Source organism: Pteronotus mesoamericanus, unplaced genomic scaffold (genome assembly GCF_021234165.1).
Source record: "Pteronotus mesoamericanus isolate MK-2021 breed Mesoamerican mustached bat unplaced genomic scaffold, CSHL_Meso_final contig_20, whole genome shotgun sequence".
Classification (NCBI taxonomy): Eukaryota; Metazoa; Chordata; class Mammalia; order Chiroptera; family Mormoopidae; genus Pteronotus; species Pteronotus mesoamericanus.
This window is the reverse complement of record NW_026555085.1, coordinates 2,447,328-2,466,565: the sequence shown is the minus strand read 5'-3', so window position 1 is coordinate 2,466,565 and position 19,238 is coordinate 2,447,328. Positions and strand designations below refer to the sequence as shown.

Here is a 19,238-nt window from a genome sequence, read left to right as displayed (position 1 = left end):
CCACTGGAGGGAGCCCTGGGCTCAGCCTCCTAATCTTAGGCTGAGACAGAAAGAGAACTGTCCTCAGCAGGAAAGAACCCACAGAGAATCAGGAAGCCACACAGAATGGGCATTGAAAGAGCAGAAACACCAAGAAGGCCCCACCCCAAACCAGGCATCTGGGCACCCAGGCCTCAGGCTCTCCATTTCCACCCATCTTGGGGAACCAGGTCCCCCTCACCTGGAAATGAGCCAAGCCACATCGAGGAAATGGAACTTTATTTCCATAAATACTGGTGTAACACCCACTCAAGGGTAGCTAAAAGGGGGGCTGGGGCCTCAAAGAAACTAGGCTCCCAGGGGGTACCCCAACACTGGACATAGGGACTGGGGGATCCCCAAACCTGAGATGGGCCTTGCAGGCCACAGATATTCCCCAACACTGACACTTCAAGAATGGAACTGTCCCCATAGGGGAGCCTCAGGACCTACTCTCATGGGTAGTTCTTCCTGGGCATGGGAGAGCTTATGACAAGGGAACATGGGAGAACAGAAGCTAAAAATGTCCTGAGCAGACTGGAAGGAGACCTCTGTTGTGGGCAGGCTGGGTTCCTCTCCTGCACAGCCAGAAACAGAGGAGCGGCCACAAATTAAAAACCTGGTTTCTCACTTCCCCACCTCAGCCTTGGGAGGATGGGAGAGCGTGGAACCACCCTGAACTGAATACATGAAGTGGAGGAGACCAAGATGTGTCATTCACAGAGCAGAGGAGGGGGTCCCGGGAGCCCTGGTTGGTGGTGGCAGTGTGTGAGCAATGACATGGTCACAGGCGAAAAAGAGCCCGACATCTGCTTTCCAAGGCCACCACTTGGTCTCTAGGCCAGGGAGTTCCTAGAGGATCCCTGAGGAGGTCCTCAGGAGAGCCAAGGTTCAATGCAGGTCTCATAAAGGGTGTGGTTGGAGTGCCAGGCTGTGTGGGCAATCCCAGCCATCGGACACCTCACTATGGCCCCCCGGGCCAAGAGAGTCTTCAACCCAAAAGAATCCCGAAGGTAAACCTTTGAGGCAGGTGAAGAGACATGGAAGAAAGACAGAGAGAGAGACAAAGTGAGTTCCTGCTGGTGTCTCAGGCCCCCTCCCCAAGGGTGAATCCTTCAGCTCATGGGTCAGTAGCAGGGAGGGCTACAGACTGAGCTGGGACAGGGCATGAAGAAATCCCAGAGACTTACCAGTTGCTCCTCCATCTCCAAAACCGTCTCATTTTCATCATAGAAACCAAAGAAGCTACAAAGAGATGGGGGTGGGCCGTTATCAGGAGAGCTGGAGAAAATCAAAATATTTAACTGGACATCATGTACCCCATGAGGTGATGCACTAAGGATACAGCATCACTTCACTGAATTCCCATCAAAAATGTGTAACCTGAATAGAAAATAGCCAACAAACACAAACTGAGGGACATTTTACAAAATAGCTGGCCCAAATGCTTCAAAATGTCAATGTCCTGAACAGAGACTGAGGAAGTATTCCAGATTTGAAGAGACATGAAAACTAAATGCAGTACATGATCCTGGGTTGTATCTTGCACTGGAATTTTTTCTAAAAAGACAATTGAAAAAGTGCAAATAGATCTATAGAGTACCATGACAACAAACTCACAACTATCAACATCTGAACCTAAAAAACATAAACAAAAACTAAGCAAACAATTAGAACAGGAACAGAATCACAGAAATGGAGATCACATGGAGGGTTATCAGCAGGGAAGGGGAGAATAGGGGGAAAGGTGCAAGGGACAAGAAGCATAATAGATAGGCACGAAATAGGTGGGGGAGGTTAAGAATAGTATAGGAAATGGAGGAGCCAAAGAACTTATATGTACGACCCATGGACATGAGCTAAGCGGGGGAGGGGGGGCGGAATGCGAGAGAGTGGGGGGATAAAGGGGAGAAAAAAATTGGGACAACTGTAATAGCATAGTCAATAAAATATACTTAAAAAAAATCTATAGAGTACCAAAGCAATGTTAATTTCCTGATTTTGACAATGGTATTGCAGATATGTTTAAAAATAAAAAAGGCCCTGTATGTAGGAAATGTACACTGGCATACTCACGTATTAAGGGTAAAGAGACATTATGTCTACAACCTACTCTCAAATCATTCACACACTATGTATATATAGAGAATGCTAACATGGACATGGTAAAATGTTAACATTTAAGAAAACTAGGAGAAGAGTATACAAGATTGCTTTGTACTACTTTGGTAACTTCTTAGGTATGAAATTATTGGGAGAGCCGTCAGGACACACAGACCTGGATTTGCACTCCAGCTCTGCCACACACACTCCCACTGTGTGCAGCTGAGCATGTTACTTCTTCTCTTTGTCCTGTGTAAGAAATACCTCCTTTGTAGAAAGGAAGTAAAACATTGTGGTTAACAGAGAGCCTGACATTACCTGCTTACTAACTCTATGGATATAAGCAAGTTTAATCTTTGCACCCAAGTTTCCTAAAATGTGAAGTGAGGATAATAGTAATTACCCATAGAATTGTTTTGAGGATTAAATGAACTTTATTTGAAAAATACGTAGAACAGAACCTTGGGACAAAAAGTGCTATATAACTGTGAGTTATTATTACCTTCATAGGGTTGTTGTAGATCTGAAATGAGATATAAATAAATCCCATCTCTTACTTTTCTTATAAGGGGTGTTACTCCTTCACTCAAAACCCTCTAATGCTTTCCCGTTTTACTCAGAATAACAAGTCAAGGGTCGTGGTTGCCAGCAGCTGGGGGAGGCAGGGCTGAGGAGTTAGTCTTAATGAGTATGGAATTTCAGTTTGGGAAGAAAAAGAAGTTCTAGAGATGGATGGTGGTGATGGTTACACAATAATGTAAATGTATTCAATGCCACTGAACTATACATTTAAAAATGGTAACTTTTATGTTGTGTATATTTTAGAAAAAAGAAGTAAAGGGCCTTATTTTGCCCTACAAGAACTCAACATAATGGCTCCCTGCTGCCTCGTCCACCCTCCTCTCCCCCTCCCTCCCCAGCCCCCGGCACCTGCGGGCCTCCTCGTCCCTCTCCTCCCTCTCACGGGCCCAGGGCTATGCAGGTGCTGTCCTCCCATCACACTGTTGCACAACTCCCTTCCTCATTTCCTTCCTCGGCTCAAAGGACAACTCTTCCAGGAGGACTTCTCTGGCCACTATCTAAAACAGGCTCCCAGTCATCCTGTAAGCCCTTCCCCCGTTATTTTATTACTACCTGACATTTACTTTTATATCTATTATCTGTATCCCCCACAAGAATGTAAGCTACATAACAGCAGAAACTTCTCTTTTATTGACAGGGCCCAGAACAGTGCCATGGCACATAGTGCTCAATGAGTGACTAAGTAGATCAGGTAACATTTCGTGTAACTCATGATGATCTGTAACGGAAACAGGCGAATAGTGCCATGGAGACCTGGATTTTCCTGAGGAATAGGATGGAAAGGATGAATATGGAGGCAATCACAGTAGTCGAGTTAAGTAAAAGAGGTGATAGGAAGTGGATTAAAATAGCATGGAACTATCTAAATGTATTGTGCCAAAGTCAATTTCCTGGTTTTGATATTGTGCTATAGTTACATAGGGCGCAACCATTGGGGAAACTAGGTGAAGGATACACAGGACCTCTCTAAACCACCTTTGCAACTTCCTATAAATTTGTAATTATTTCAAAGTTTAAAGTTTTTACAAAACCAGGGTGGTACGGATGGAGAGGAAGTAGAATGAGCAAGACGTAGTGACTTGCTAGATACGGGGTGGAGGATGACTCCCAGGTTTTGGTCTTGGCTGAAAGGATACATGGAAGGCAGAGGGGAGGGGGTGTGCATTAACAGAACAGTGCAACCAGTTTTAGGCATGAGATGAAGATTGGTGGGGATTCGAGGGTATCCTTAGCCAATCTTCAGGCCACACTGTCCCTTATTACCTGGACTGCCAGGGGGTAATAACACCATCGTCAGGGCCCCCAATCAGCACCATGCGGCCCACACGAAGGAAGTTCTTGCGCCATGCTGTGGGTTGGAAGAAGACAGCCTGAGTCAGTCACGGGGGTCAGGCCAGGCTGGAGAGGGGAACACAAGGGATCAGCAAAGCAGAAAATGGAATGTAAGTAGAAGCCTGGGGTCTTACCAGTGGCATTGGGATGGTCTCTTTCCCCATTGATCAGGGCCAGGAAGCTGCTGGCATTGAGGTACAAGTCATCGTGGTGGGGATCTGGGTACAAAGAGCAAAGAGAAAAATAGAGAAGCAGGGAGAGGAGGCAAGACTGGAGATTAGAAGACCAAACAGGAGGCTACAGTAAGAGACAAGGTCAAGAGTAATATAATGTAGCAACAATAATAATTGTAAACATGATGGCAAACACCTTTATTTAGCCCCTAGTATAAGCCAGATACTGTTCAAAGTATATTGTATTCATTAATGTATTTAGTCCTTAGAACCACCCTACAAGGTAAGTACTATATTATTATATTACAGATGAGGAAAACTGAGTCACAGGAAGGTTAAGTAATGGCCAAAGTCACCCAGCAGGGTCAGACTTCAAACCCAAGTAGTCAGCATCTATGGTCTTTTGCACTAGGCCCACTGCTTGTTTCTGTAAATAAAGTTATATTGGAACACAGACACACTCATTATTTACATGTGGTATATGGCTGCTTTCATACTACTGTACCAGAATTGAGTAGCTGTGACTATATGGCCTGCAAAACTAAAAATATTTACTCTCTGGCTCTTTAAAGAAAAAGTTTGACCACTGCACCAGACTATACTTTCTGAGACGCTAGGTGATATACATAAGACATTTTGAACAGTGCCTGTTGCATGGCTGGTGCGGCTCAGTGGATTGAGCACTGGCCTGCAAACAGTGCCTGTTCACAAAGTAAGTGCTCAAAAAATAAATTTATCACCATTATTATTGCTGTTGATTATGGTAGAAGGGGAGAAGCAGGCCCTACCCACCAGGGCACGCCTCCATGGAGGCTCAGTTTAGCATCCCCTACTCACCATGCCAATAGTTGCATATGGAGAATTCCTGCCCCCAGGGGCTATAGCAAATCCGGTAGAGGTTAGACCTCATGGAGGTAGGGAACAGCCACTTCAAGTAGTCAGTGTCTGGCAAGAGAACAGCAGTGCCAAGTATCCCGAAACATTTGTGCCCCCCAAACTGAGGGCCCTTTGTAATGCCCACAGTACCCACTCACCTCCATACTGTCCCATCTGTGGAGAGGACAGAGAGATGAAAGAATCCACATTGTGCTCATCCATCACAGATAGCAGTGCCCGGCACACCAGGCCCCCTGTAGGCAGACCACCACAGTGGGTATGGATTTAGGGACAGCAAGGCTAACATCTTCCCCAGTCTGCCTCTCCTGCCACCACAATGTACATAAACAAGACTGAGGTCCGGCGAACGCAGACATGCCCTGCAGACATTTACGTGATTTATCACATCACATCACGTAAATGATAGAGTCAGGGTTAGATTCTGGGTTTTCTGACTCTAACTCTAGGGTGCTTTTTACTGCCCCACTCACTATCTCTTAGGTTCAAGAACCATGGGTAATGGGGAAAGAAGAGGGCAGCAGAGCAGGGGGCCTCCACTCAGGACACACACAGAGATGAGACCCAGGTGCTGAGGGAAGCCAGAAATGGAGCGTTCCGGCACCGCGGTCCTGGCCAGAACAATGTGGTTCAGGAAAAGGGACGGACGTTAAGAAGTGTCCCTCAGGCGAGGATCAATCTAAAGATAGTCCTTAGGATTGGGGCAGGGGAGCACCTACCCTGAGAGTAGCAGATGAGATGCACCCCTTGAGGGGCCTTTGCCATGATGGGGGCCACAGCCTCTCGGAATCCTTGCACTTGTTCCCACAGGGGCCGCAAACTCTCTCTCCCATCGAAGAGATCGAGCACTGTCACCACAGTCCCGGGGTGTGTCTGTGGGAAGGGGTCAATGCTGCAGCTGGGAATAAACACAAAGCCCCCTGGCTGCGCCCACGTTACTATGCCCTGCTAGAACTGGGGATCTCGTTCCCCACCCAACTCTTCCCACGCCAGCACCAGCTCCCAAGGAATCGGGCAGACCCAGAGGGGCGGCTTTCAGTCCGCATTCGCCCTCCCGGAACACTGTAGATGCCTCCAACCGCAGAAGGACCCGTCCTCCGCCAGACCTCATTGATGTATTCCAGCAGGTGGCGGAAGCTGTACGAACTGTCAAAGAGCCCGTGCACCACGATGACTGGCTTGTAGGAAGCACGATGGGGTGCAGGGGCTGCAGGCAGCAAGAGCAGCGCCAGGAAGGACACCAGGAGCAGGATCCCCACAACGGGGAGCCCGGGCCCACGGAGCGCCAGCATGCTGTCGCCTGAGAGGCGGAGATGAGGGCTTGTGAGAGAGATGACAACGCCTCCTCCCCTCGCAACAGACAACAGGGAGTCAAGCCTATCCCGCTTGTGCCCACCGCAGGTCCTTGTCACAAAATATCCAACTTTTTACTCCAATCTTCTCCCCACAACCACACCCCTACCACGTAGACTCGCCCACCCGCAGCGAAACCCCACCCCCAACACCGCAGGGACTGGGTCCCTAGGCCTAGGGTCTTCCTAAAACATCATCCCAGCTGTGCACCACCCAGGGTTTTGCAAGAAACCCCCCTGAGCAGCAGCATAGGTCCCCTAAAGAGTGCAAACTCCAACCTGGCCTGGCTCTGAGAGCCTCCCTCTGCCCGCTGTTTACCTCTTCCTAATCTGATTGGGGGAGGGGGGAGGGGGAGGACAGCACGCGCAGGGGAAAGAGGGAAAGAAGCGGGGAGGTGGCTCAGGTCGAGCTCAGTCGTCACATCCGGGGCTTTCCCTGACAACCGTGCTAGCGTCCCCCGCAACGCAGGCCCCGATAGGAGGAGCAATGGAACTTTCCATTGCGTTCTAGGAGCGGGTAGGGAATAGGCGGAGCGATCCATTTAGATAGTTGAGGAGAGGCAGAAGCTGAAAGAGGTCCTAGCAATAGAGAAAACCTTCGCCCCGGTGAGCAATTGGCCCGCCTCCGCAGCGAAACAAGACGTTCAATTTCCCCAGGGTGGCGCTGGGGGACAGTATTGGGAAAGGCAGTCCGCCACACTGCGTTGTCGCCTGCTGAGGGCTCGAGCCAGTCCAGACGAACCAACCCCACCCCTGCCACTACGCCCCAGGTTAGCCTCTTACAACTCTTGATTCTGAAGTGCGTGTTGTGCCCTTGTCTGCAGAGAAGTGGAGAGTCCTCCTGGCCCCTCGAGCTAAAAGAGCAGCCTGGCCCGGTTTCTCCTGCCCTGCTCTCCTCAGTTCCCCGTAAAGGATCCACCCCCAAGGGGCGGAGGGCCCCTGAGGCAGCCATGACTCAAGCTTGCTAGCTTGATTTAGACCACACTTTCAACAAGAGTAACCCTCACAATCCGGCCCTCAGCAGGGAGCTCCTGTGGGCAGCTCTCCACCCAGACCCCCCGACCCAGTCCAGACTTCCCAAGCTCCCGACATCCCCACCTCTCCACCTGTAACCCCGACCTGATACCCGTAAAGAATTTAGTGAAGAAATAAAAGGACTCACTAAGCCAAGCTGCTAAATTACTAAAGTTAAGTAGGTTGAGGTATGAAGAAATGATTCTATTCTTATTTTAACGTAAACTTTTTTAACTTTCTAGTCCTGTGTAAAATGCCTGCCATATGCATCAGACTTTAAGATAACTTTCTGATTACCCACTGAAGGACTAAGGAAAGAGTACTTAGATATCCAAACCACCTGACATCCAGTATCTAAACCACGGGTCAGCTACAGGATTACCAATCCAGAGGCTAGGGATGCAAAACTGATTGTTCTGAAGAATGTGCTTTTTGCTATAAAAACTCTCAGCTTTTCTTTCTTCTTGGGAACATTCCGGGTATTGCCTAATTGTGTTGTCATTTTGAAAACCCTAAGACCCTTGAATAAATCTTTTAAGTCATTTATTTCTTCGCAGAGCCCCCAGACTCTTAGTGAGTTCGTCGGACGCCAGGTGCCCCAGTTGGAACTTCTACTTAACATTGGAAGACATTTCCCTTGAGAAAAGGACTTCCCAGTTTGTCTGAACCCCACCCCTTTCTCACAAGGTCTTTGTTGGTCTTAAATCTCTCCCAATAAAACCAATTTGAGCTCTGGCTGGTGTGGCTCAATGGACTGAGCACTGGCCTGAGAACCGAGAGGTCGCTGCTTCAATTCCCCATCAGGGCACATGCCTGGGTTGTGGGCCAGGCCCCCATTTGGGGGCGTGCAAGAGGCAACCTACTGATGTATTTCTCACACATTGCTGTTTCCCTCTCTCTTTCTCCTTTCCCCTCTCTCTTAAAATAAATAGATAAAACGTTTTTGTTTGTTTTTTTTAAACCCCCAACTTGTGTAGAATGATTGTGGAGAATGAGGATGAGATGGTGGTGGATGGTTAGGGGCTCACACATACACCATAGAAACCAAAACAAGGGGCTGTGATCTAAATCTCTGCAGCCTGGTATCGGCCCATGGGGGGATCTCTGTACAGCTACCTCGAGTCTCTCTTTAGACACAGAGGGGAAGAACACAGTCTGGGAGAGTGACTGCCTCAGGTAGGAACTGGGAAGTACTAGTCTAAAGGTGGGGGGTAATAATGATTCCCTGACTGTGTCTTTGCAAAAAGTCCAACTCCTATAAGTCTGGGTAGAATGCCCATCTTCTCCATCCCTCTGCATCTATACACTCCCAAGATGGATAAGCTAATAAAAAGACAGCGATTACCGCTGTGCGCCCAGATTGATTTAGGAGGTGGCTTTATGTCTTGGGGGTGAGGGAGGTGGAGGGATTTTTTAAATTTTATTTTTAAATTTCACTTATTGAATTTTTAGAGAGGAAGGGGGAGAGAGAAACATCAATTTGTTGTTCCACTTATTTGTGCATTTGTTGATTCTGTGTGTGTGTGTGTGTGTTTTAAAAAGTGTTTTATTACTAACAGCAGGAGGGATATGCATGGGGTGGTGGATACACTGGGCTCAGGGTATGTGTGGTCCATGAGGAGATGATGATGACTAGGAAGCTGAAAGGAAAGGGGGTTGGTATGGAGGCCAGCTCCCAGGGCTCCTCGGGTGTACTTCCGGGAACGACTAAAGGACTCGTGGCAAGCTACCCCCAGACTGCCAGTAAGATTAAGAAATTCTTGGAACTCTAGCTGCACATCACTGTTCACATCCAATTTCTTCATCCTGTGGTCAAGGATACCGAGGTCCTTTTGGTTCTTTGTGAAGGCAGCCAGTTCTGTATTCATGAAGGTTAGGAACTCAGTCTTGGAAAGTGTAGAGCTGTTACTGTCCTTTCCAGCATACCTCCAGAAAACAGCAGTCAGAGACTCAATGCATCGCTCAGTCTCTGCAGGGCTGGACATTTTTGCCATGTCAGAGTACAGCGAGGTGCGGTGCAACAAGCTCTGGGCTGCGGTGGGTGGGCCGGGCTCTTTGCTGATTCTTGTAGGTCACTGATGTGGGATCAAACTTGCAATGTTGGCACATCAGGATGGTGCTCTAATTAACTGGCATATCCAGCCAGGGTGGGGTGGGGGGATTTAAGAAATGAATCTGAACACTGATGGGACCAGGAATTCTAAGAAGCCCAGTAAACAAAGGGGGGAAGAGGGATCAAGTGCATATTCCCAAATCGAGCTTCCAGAAATGAGCAGTTGATTCATCCCCTCCCTCTCCCAGAGCACTTTAGCTTGTTCACCCAGGTGGAAGAAAGTATCAATGCATCCCCTAAGCTTCCTCTTGGTCCTTCCTGCTCCCACCTCCCAGGCACTGCTTACTCGGAATTATAGACCCGAGCCTCCCAGGTTACCTCCGCATTCACCCCAGGCCAGGGTGGCAGGTCGAGACCATAATCCTGGGAACTTTTCAGGCCATCGCAGGTCTCAACTCTGCACACAGTTCTCTCATACACAGTTGTCTCTCCTCAAGTGGGTTAACTAGGGTCAAGAACTTGGGAGAAGATTCTGGGACCTCGCAAGGGACTTTGAGGGAAGCTGAAGAGGGGAGACCTAAATGGAATGAACCAGATCTTTGGGGAACTGGGGAACTGAATCCACTGAGCACCTGCTCAATCCCCCGTGCAATCTAACCACTACAGCCAGCCTTGGAGGGGAGACTCTAGAGAGTTCTCTCCATCCTTCCTTTCCTTAGTCCCACCCCTCTTGCCTGGTCTTGCTTGCCTCCCTGTTTCCATGACAACTCCAAGGGAGCCCGAACTGGGAGGGGGGGGGTGCTTGACTGTTGGGGTGAGAGGAGGAGAGAAGCGGGGCGAGAGGAGGGGAGGCAAGTAGGGGTACGTCTCAAGCGCTCCTCCACCCCCGCCCCGGTCCCTTTAAGCTCTTCCCCCTCCCTGCTCTCCCTCCATCCCCCCCCCCACCCCCGCTGCTGTCTTCTCTCCATCTCTTGCGCTGCTGCTGGCTGCGCAATCCGTGCACCCGGACTCTGACGCCAGTTGGGGACCGGGACTCCAGCTGCAGGGACCCTGCCCCAGTGAGACCACAAGCATGTCATCGGAAAAGTCAGGTAAAAATCCACAACAAAATCTTCCACCCCCTCCATGGTCTCCTGACTCTCCCCACACCCTCGGCTCCAACCCCCTCCCTTACTCCTCCCTAGCGGGTGGTTTGGTTTCATTCCCCTTCTATCCAGCTCTCAACTACCCCCAAATCCCCCTCCTCTTACTATATCCCTTCCTTTTCTTCCTTTCCTTCTTCCAGTCTCAGCCTCTGCTCCCTGCCAACAACATGGGCAGCAGTGGGGAGGTTGAGGCACTGAGGGAAGTATAGAGTGGCTTAGCATCAGCCAGGTAGTGCGGGGATAGCATCATTGGGAGTGATAGACAGGTGACACTGGCTGGCATGGAGACATCCAGCGGGGAAATATGGAGACACTATCAGATGGGGGTTGTTAGGGGAGTGAAATGCAGCAGATCCTTATCAGCCCTAAAAGAAGTAGTGAGATTCCCAGAGAGGCTAGGGCACCCCCTCACCACTGAAGGAATGGCAGAGTGGAACATGTCACCCTACATGTGCTTACACAATTGTTGAATTGAGCACATGTTAAACAGTGCTGTGTGTCTACTCATGTACACACACAGGACTAGCTCAGCTAGGCAAACCCCAAAGCAGCCATGCGCCAAGGAGGACAGGGGACTGGGTCTGCTGGTGAAAGCTGTGTGCACCTTGCTGTGAAGAACAGAAAGGAGCAATGGAGAGTCGTGACCTCAAAACTAGATTGAAAGACAGAAGGGGGGCACAGACGGCCTAGATACAACCCCTCTCCTGCCCCTAAAATGAGAGGTGGCTTCTCACCCATCTCCTCTGTCTCTCTCATTATCCTTCATCCCTGACCCTCTTCGTCTCCCTCTACCCTTCCTTATCTCTGTCTTATCACTCCCTGTTCCCTCACCTCTGCTCACTGTCCCCAGGCCTCCCGGACTCAGTCCCTCACACCTCGCCGCCACCCTACAATGCCCCCCAGCCGCCGGCCGAACCCCCCGTCCCGCCCCCACAGGCAGCCCCCTCCTCGCACCACCACCACCACCACCACCACCACCACCAGTCCGGCACCGCCACCCTCCCGCGCCTAGGGGCTGGCGGCCTGGCTTCTTCAGGGGCCCCTGCTCAGCGCGGTCCCTCCTCCTCTGCCACTCTGCCACGGCCCCCACACCACGCCCCGCCCGGCCCGGCCTCCGGGGCCCCCCCACCCGGCTGCGCTACCTTGCCCCGCATGCCACCCGACCCTTACCTGCAGGAGACTCGCTTCGAGGGCCCACCGCCCCCACCGCCGCCTGCCGCCGCCGCCCCGCCCCCGCCGGCACCCTCTCACACTGCCCAGGCCCCCGGCTTCGTGGTGCCTACGCACACCGGGACGGTAGGCACGCTGCCGCTGGGGGGCTATGTGGCCCCCGGCTATCCCCTGCAGCTGCAGCCTTGCACTGCCTATGTGCCGGTCTACCCAGTGGGCGCGGTGAGTACGGGGCGGAACTGGGGCCTGGGAGGAGGAGGAGGGCACGATGGAGCAAGACCAGGAACTGGGGACACCTCGGGGACTAGTGGGCTAGAGAAACAGGACCAGGGGACCTGGTGGTCTTCGGTGGTAAGGACTAGATAGAGGAGGGACTAAGGAAAGGCCTGAGAACGGGGAGGGAGGGTGTCCGGCAGTTAGTTGGGGTCAGAGATCACGGCCTGGGAGAGGGAACAACAGATGAAGGGAAAGAACCTGCGATGGAGTAGGGAAGGCCTGGTAGATACCAGAGAGAAGAAACAAGGTCTTAAGTGAGACCAGGGCAGCGCTGGTGGGGCCACACTCTGGGGGAGGGAGTGTGGAGACCCCCGAGGATATAGGGTTAATGACAGCAAGGAAGGGAGCAGAGGGACCGAGGTAGAATTTATGGGTATTCTGGAAGGCTAATGGACGATCAAGTTCTTTGAGAAGTAACGCGCAAGAACTGTGCTTTAAAAACTGCTCTTCCAAAAGGGGAACATTGTGCGGCTCAGAGGGTCCGAGTGACGTTGTTCCCCCACCCCCACCCCCACACCTTCTTTCCACAGCCCTATGCAGGCGGGCCCCCGGCGGGAACAGGAGTAACCTCTACGCTCCCGCCACCGCCCCAGGGTCCCGGGCTGGCCCTGCTGGAGCCGAGGCGCCCGCCACATGACTACATGCCCATCGCAGTGCTGACCACCATCTGCTGCTTCTGGCCTACAGGCATCATCGCCATCTTCAAAGCAGTGCAGGTGTGTGTGGGTGGGGGGCGCGCCTGGGGAGGAGGCTCACTCGATTTTTCTTCCTCCCAGGGAGTGCTGGACGTTCTGGGGAGCATCTTAGAGAAAGGCTGAGGCACAGTTCTCTGGTCCAATTCCCTCCCTTCTCCTTCCCCGCAGGTGCGCACAGCCTTGGCCCGCGGAGACATGGTGTCGGCCGAGATCGCTTCACGCGAAGCCCGGAATTTCTCCTTCATATCCCTGGCGGTGGGCATCGCAGCCATGGTGCTCTGTACCATCCTCACCGTAGTCATCATCATAGCTGCGCAGCACCACGAGAACTACTGGGATCCGTAAGGACGCACCCCGTCCGGCCCCACCCTGCGCCCCTCGACCTCCCAAGCACATTCTGCAATCATGCCGCGGATCCAATGGGCGCCCTGCACACCCGCCCCTGGGGCAACCGGACTTCGATAGGTCCTAAACTCGGACTCCACAGAGCCTCTCGCCTTTTGGGCACGCTCCGAATCCAGTTCCTCAGGAACCCCGCCAAAGCCCACACCCCTAGGACGCCGCTTCCCTGGATCTCAGCCAAATGCCGGCCTCCCGTCGCTCCAGACCCCCAACTCCTCTAAATGCAGCGCCCCCAGCGGAGCTCCCTGGGTGTTTGCTCCGCAGTTTGGAGACCGGTACCCCAAACTCCTCCTCCTCCGTAGGTCGGGCCCCGGCTCTGACAATACCCCGCCTCCAGGGTTCATTAGCTCCTCGCGGGTGATTCAGTGCTGTGATTGGGTTTGTGGCCGCAGGCGGAGTTCCCGGACAGACTCCTCCCCTTCCACTGGCGCAAGATTCCAGCTCTGGGGTAGCCACGATCCCAGGCTCACTCCCAGTTTGTTTTTTCCTTTTTCTCTAGTACAGTTCGCGCATCTCCTTCCCCCAAATCTCCGCTGATTTTCCTGCTAATTCCAGAACTCCTAATTTTGTTTCGTTTTGTTTTGTTACGAGATTTGGGAGGTTCCTAGTTTAGGATCCTACTCCCTGGGATGAAGATTACGCCCCGGTTGTCTGTAAATACTCCATTCCACCTTTCCCAACCCCTGAGCAGCCAGGCAGAAGGGATCCCAGGGTACGGACCTTGTAATGTCCGGAGGGAGCCGGCCCGCTCCCCACTTCCCTAGGCAGTCCCCACTTTATTCTGATCTGTGTGTGAGCGTGTGTGTGTGAATTTCTGAAAGACAATATTAAAGAGTCTAAATCGATTTATTAACTGCAATTCTGAAGACCGAAGCTTTGCAAAGACCCTGATCTTTTGGTTCCCTTTTTCCACTTCCCCTCATTTCTCTTTGGGATGTGGTGGGGGAAGAAAACTGACAGACTAACAGCAGATTTCCAGGACACCAGAGAAACAGACACAAATACAGGGAGAAGGGTTCCTTGGGATACTACCTGGGAGGATCTTGGGATCCACTCTCAGTGGGGATGTCTTTCCCCAACGCACCTTTTCCACTACGTACCACAGTAGACCTAGGGTTTTGGAGAGGGAGAAGATACAAGGAGATCCAGAGATCTATCTGCAGGACTCCAAAAAGTCAGGAGGAAAGAAGAGGTCAGATGATTCTTAAGAAGTTGGTCAGAGATAGGGTGGCAAGGGCAGAGAAAAGATGCCAACTACGCACAGCTGTTCCTCCATGCAGGCTGGAAGGTAGCTGACAACTTGAATTAGAGCCCTAACTGGTGTGTTGTACCAGTATAGGGAAGGCGAAAGGAAAGAGCTGTGGGAGCCCGTCTCAGTCTATGCCAGCTGCTGTAACAAAAATATCACTGACTGGGTGGCTTATATACAACAGTAATTTATTTCTCAGAGTTCTGGAGGCTGGAAGTCTGAGATCAGGGTGCTAGCACAATCAGGTGAGGGAGGGACCTCTTCTGGGTTGCAGCATTCTCATTGTATCTTCACATGGCAGAAGAGGGGAGGGAACTCTGTGTGGTCTCTTCCATAAGAGCACTAATCCCATCATGAGGGCTCACCCTTAGGACCTAATCACCTCCCAAAGATACCACCTCCTAATACCGTCTCTGCACATTAGAATTTTAACATATGAATTTTGGAGGGAACACATTCAGACTACAGCAGAGCCCCAGGGAGGAGGTCTCTGAAATCCTCTTAAATCCATTTGGGGCCTGTTGCCCTCTCTTACCCTGAAGGCCAGTCAAGGGGCCTCTTGGGGAGGGGAGTGGGGTACAGGCAGTGGACTTGGAATCTTCAGTTGTATACCTGCCGAACATGGTCCTATTCTGACTCCATGCATTCAGACAACATGCAGATACTGTGCAGGATGCCGGTGAGGTAATTGCCGAGACAGCAGATGAGAACACTGGCCTCATGGAGTTAATAAACTAGAAGGAAATAGGAGAAATTGGATGGGGTGTGGAAATCTTTGGTTCTCCTTTAATTTTTTATCCTCGCTCAAGGACATTTTTGAGGACTTTTTTGTTTTCATTGCTTTTAGAGAGAGAGGAAGGGAAAGAAAGAAAACATCGATGCGAGAAAGAAGCATCGACTGGTTGCCTCCCATATGCCCCTGGCCTGAGGATCGAATGTGCCAGGACCAGGATCAAACCCACAACCTAGGTATGTGCCCTGACCAGGAATAGAACCTGCAACCCTTCAGTTACAGGACAACGCTCCAACCAACTGAGCCACACCGGCTGGGGCATGGATTCTCCTTTAGACATTTCAGGCTGAATGTGCCTTTCTCACCAAACTTTTTTTTTTTTTTTTTTAAGATTTTATTTATTTATTTTTAGAGAGAGGGGCAGGGAGAGAGAGAGGGAGAGAAACATCAATATGTGCAGTTGCCTCACACACCCCCAACTAGGGACCTGGCCCACAACCCAGGCATGTGCCTCTGAATCGAACCAGCAGTCTATTGATGTGCAGGCCGGCACTGGAATCCACTGAGCCACACCAGCAGGGCATCACCAAACTCCTTGAAAAAAGAATTCATGTTTGCAACCCCCGCTTCCTTACTACCTACTCATTTCCCTCCCTTAAATCAGGGAGTATTATTGTCACAGATGTTTCTGTGTCTGTCTTTCTTTCATACACACTGTTTCTTAACCCTTTGAAATATGCTTCCACTCTGCTCACATAGTACCCAATGACCAGAAGTTACCAGGAGCCAAAATCAATGGAATTTTCCCGAACTCTTTCATGTTTGTCCCTTGACTCTGGATTCCTCACACCCCCAGGGTAAGAGACATGTCACCTCCTTCCCCTAACCTTCATACATACCTCTAATCATCTTCCTCCCCCCTTGTTTTTTTTCTCCTCTCTTCCCCTAAGAGCTTACTCTAGATTTTTTCCTTCTTTGAGACATTCCCTGGAAAATCTCATCCACCCGAAATTCGGACATTATTTCTAATGTTTCTCTGCTATAGACTGATGTTTGTATTACCCCAAAATTCACATGTTGAAACTTGATCCCCAATGTGACAATGGTGCATTGAGGTGTGTTAGGTCATGAGGATGTACTGTCATAAATGGAATTAGTACCCTTATAAAAGAGACTTCAGAGAACTCCCTTCCCCCTTCCCCCATGTAAGGGCATAGTTAGAAGAGCCATTAATGAACCAGAAGTGGTTGTCAGCAGACACTGAATCTGTTGGTCCCTTGATCTTGGACTTTCTAGCCACCAGAACTCTGAGAAATAAATGTCTGTTGTTTACAAGCCACACAGTTTATAGCATTTTGTTACAACAGCCTGACTTTACTAAGACATTATCCAACCTATATATCTATACGCAAACGTTCTTCCAGGGCCTATGGAACACATCCACATGGACCATGCTTGTTGGTCCTCTAAACTCAGCAAATTCCAAACCAGACTGATGAAATGCTACTGGAAACCTGCTTCCCTCTCTCTATTAATGGCACTATTTCCCCAGCACGTTTATCTGAAAATTTGATGCCTTCTCCATCTCCCTCCTGCCTTTACTTTCGGTTTGCTGACAAGCTGAGTCAATTCTACCACCACAGTATCTTTTGAGTCTACAACTTTTCCCCAGCCCTTGCCGGAAAAATGATCTCACATAGGATTATTGCAACAGCTCTCCTAACAGTTGCCCCTACTTCCTACATCTACCTACTCTAAGTTCCCTTTCACACAGCTATCAGGTTATTGTCCCTACACCCATTTTATAAGCCCACTGCTCAACAGGCCTGCAAAATTCCCTTTTGCTTACTCAATTATTTACAAAATTTTAATCTGGTCCTTAACACCCTCCATAATTTAAAATCATTCAGCTTTCTCTCTTCAGCCTAATCTCCAACCAAACTGAATTACTTATCATTTCTACCTCCATGTCTTTACCCAGCTGTCCTCAAATCTTAGACCTCTTTCTCCAACATCTGTCTCTTATAAACCAAATCATTTTCTGCTTACTATGTGTTTCAGATCACATCTAAGCCTGCTCAGGATGTTCTTTCCAAATTTCACGTCTGCAGCTCCAGTCTGCTAAAATTTACCTTTTCTTCAAGGCCTAGATCAGTTCAGCCCCTCAACTCCAGCAAGAAGGAATCTCTCTCTTCTACAGGTTGGACTAGAGCAATGGGTTTCTAAACAGAGCTGCAGCATTCCTTGAAGCAATGGTTCTCAGCCCTGCTTACACATTAGATTCACCCAGGGAGCATTTAAAAATCCCAAAGCCTTGTTTGCGTATAGACCGATTAAATCTCTGTGGGCAGTACTCAGGCATCACTATTTTTAAAGACATCCCCAGACGATTCTCATGGCCAGCCAAGGCTGGGAATCACTTCAGGGGCCACGAACAGGGAGGGGAGAGGACAAAAGGTGTGGCTTCAAGCAGAGTAACTTTCTCTAGGAGAAAGGTACCAGGTCTAAAACCTACCCATAATTGACATTATCTGCATTTTCCCCCAGCTCTTCCCCTCTGAGATCTTGACGTACTCACCTTACCATATGAATGCAAGAAGCAGACGTGGTTTATCACTGGTTTTCAGATCCTTTCAGATAAAACCTCTTTGGACTCCATTGAACTGAAAGGAATTAGGCAGAGAAAAAAGTGATTGCAAATTACTTCTCCCAGATCTCTTCACCTCACTCTGACTCCTCTCTCAGGAAGCCTGTCCCAATTTGAGTCTCCTTCCACCTTACCTCAACCCCCTCCCAACATGTTGCCCTTGGCTCTTGAACCCTAACAACAAAGATTTTGTCCCCCAGGAGAGGCTCTGACCCCTTCTACTTACAGCTCTGATTTCCCCATGATTCCATTCAGGGGGATTCCATTCCAATCCTTCTTCATTCGTGAAGATTCAGTACCTACAATGTTGTTTCTCCCCTCTCCCCAGCCACTCACTCCCTGGGTCAAATCTCTGACTTGGTTGTTACCAATGACTGCCACACTTTCAAAAACCTCTTCAGTCATTTCATGTCACCACCTCCTCTGGCCAGGACTCTCAACCCCAAAATTTGTCAGCCCCACCGAGACCTCCCATCCGATTACTCTCTCACTTCTTTGATGTTTGATCCCCTCAGTTTCTCACTTCCCTCATTACCCAGTGCAGGACCCCAGGCCCAACAATATAATCACCTCCCAGCCCTGTCCCTCACCACCCAACACATTTTATTCCTGGTTAAATCCAATTCTGCCTGCTCCACACTTGCGCCCAACAGCTAAATACATCTTGGGGGAAAACACAGTCATAGTCACTGGTCTCACGTCCTGTGGGCCTTCGGTATGGACTGCCAGCCCTCATTTCCACATTGGGTCATAGTCCCCAAATCTGAGACCATAATTTCACAAGATGACAACGTTTCTTTTTATTTCAGTGAGAAAACAGAAACTTTGAGAACTTCTTCATGGTCTCATCCCCAAATTTACCATGCCATTGCATCTCTGCCATATTCACTGCCATCCCCTCATTACTGCAGAGTAGCTGACCTGCTCCCAGCTTCACCCATTTGTGCACTGGGATCCCGTCCCTTCTCACCTGGTCAGAAACAGACTCTTGAAATTATTCCCTATCTCTCCCACATAATCTGTTTTCCCCTCTTTACTAAAACATTTCCATAATCATACAAACACACTATAATAATATAACTTGTCTTTGAGAAGAAAAAAGAAAATTCACTTTCTACTCGCCTAGTAGTAAAAGCACAACATTCAGAAGAGCGGTTATCCTCGGTGGGAGGGGACTTCTGATGGAGAGGGAGACACAGGGAAGGAGCTCCAACAATAGCGGGAAGATGTTCTTTCTTAAACTACATGATGTTCATTTACTTTGTAATAATACATATGTGCCAAGACTGAGAAACCTGGGACTAGTCCCATCAGCAACATTTACACAGCTGATAACTCCCTCCTCCTTGAAATACTTTCGTCACTTCAAATACTCTTTCTGTATTCAACTAAAGAAAGCC

General features: G+C 49.8%; 3 protein-coding genes across 5 annotated transcripts; 1 reads left to right on the top strand and 2 right to left on the bottom strand.

Moving 5' to 3' along the window:
- Positions 1–256: 256 nt before the first annotated feature.
- On the bottom strand, positions 257–6,852 carry PPT2 (palmitoyl-protein thioesterase 2). 3 transcript variants are annotated; one of them, XM_054569148.1, is made up of 9 exons: positions 6,734–6,851; positions 6,209–6,402; positions 5,822–5,975; positions 5,243–5,338; positions 5,046–5,153; positions 4,170–4,253; positions 3,967–4,051; positions 1,209–1,263; positions 257–1,037 (listed from the first exon to the last, which is right to left on the bottom strand). In XM_054569148.1, exons 2-9 carry the CDS (start codon positions 6,392–6,394, stop codon positions 894–896), a joined length of 912 nt encoding a protein of 303 aa, XP_054425123.1. In that variant the 5' UTR covers positions 6,395–6,402; positions 6,734–6,851; the 3' UTR covers positions 257–893. The 3 variants fall into 3 exon arrangements, with proteins under 3 accessions (XP_054425123.1, XP_054425124.1, XP_054425125.1); XM_054569149.1 differs by having other exon boundaries at positions 6,774–6,796; XM_054569150.1 differs by lacking the exons at positions 257–1,037; positions 1,209–1,263 and adding an exon at positions 3,128–3,466 and having other exon boundaries at positions 6,734–6,852.
- Positions 6,853–8,580: 1,728 nt separating this feature from the next.
- Positions 8,581–9,462, bottom strand: LOC129067915 (protein S100-A11-like). The gene is made up of 2 exons (XM_054570197.1): positions 9,058–9,462; positions 8,581–8,595 (listed from the first exon to the last, which is right to left on the bottom strand). Exons 1-2 carry the CDS (start codon positions 9,460–9,462, stop codon positions 8,581–8,583), a joined length of 420 nt encoding a protein of 139 aa, XP_054426172.1.
- Positions 9,463–10,483: 1,021 nt separating this feature from the next.
- PRRT1 (proline rich transmembrane protein 1) lies at positions 10,484–14,057 on the top strand. The gene is made up of 4 exons (XM_054568696.1): positions 10,484–10,612; positions 11,517–12,058; positions 12,643–12,828; positions 12,976–14,057. Exons 1-4 carry the CDS (start codon positions 10,594–10,596, stop codon positions 13,150–13,152), a joined length of 924 nt encoding a protein of 307 aa, XP_054424671.1. The 5' UTR covers positions 10,484–10,593; the 3' UTR covers positions 13,153–14,057.
- The last annotated feature ends 5,181 nt before the right edge of the window (positions 14,058–19,238 follow it).

What these genes read in the sequence shown, in the direction of transcription:
- PPT2 (XM_054569148.1), bottom strand. Translation starts at nt 6,394, where the DNA reads ATGCTGGCGCTCCGTGGGCCCGGGCTCCCCGTTGTGGGGATCCTGCTC. An exon ending in ACAGATGGGACAGTATGGAG is followed by an intron (nt 5,154 to 5,242) that starts GTGAGTGGGTAC and finishes TTCTCTTGCCAG; the next exon opens with ACACTGACTACTTGAAGTGG. An exon ending in AGACCATCCCAATGCCACTG is followed by an intron (nt 4,052 to 4,169) that starts GTAAGACCCCAG and finishes TCCAACCCACAG; the next exon opens with CATGGCGCAAGAACTTCCTT.
- LOC129067915 (XM_054570197.1), bottom strand. Translation starts at nt 9,462, where the DNA reads ATGGCAAAAATGTCCAGCCCTGCAGAGACTGAGCGATGCATTGAGTCT.
- PRRT1 (XM_054568696.1), top strand. An exon ending in CGGTCTACCCAGTGGGCGCG is followed by an intron (nt 12,059 to 12,642) that starts GTGAGTACGGGG and finishes TTCTTTCCACAG; the next exon opens with CCCTATGCAGGCGGGCCCCC. An exon ending in CCATCTTCAAAGCAGTGCAG is followed by an intron (nt 12,829 to 12,975) that starts GTGTGTGTGGGT and finishes CCTTCCCCGCAG; the next exon opens with GTGCGCACAGCCTTGGCCCG.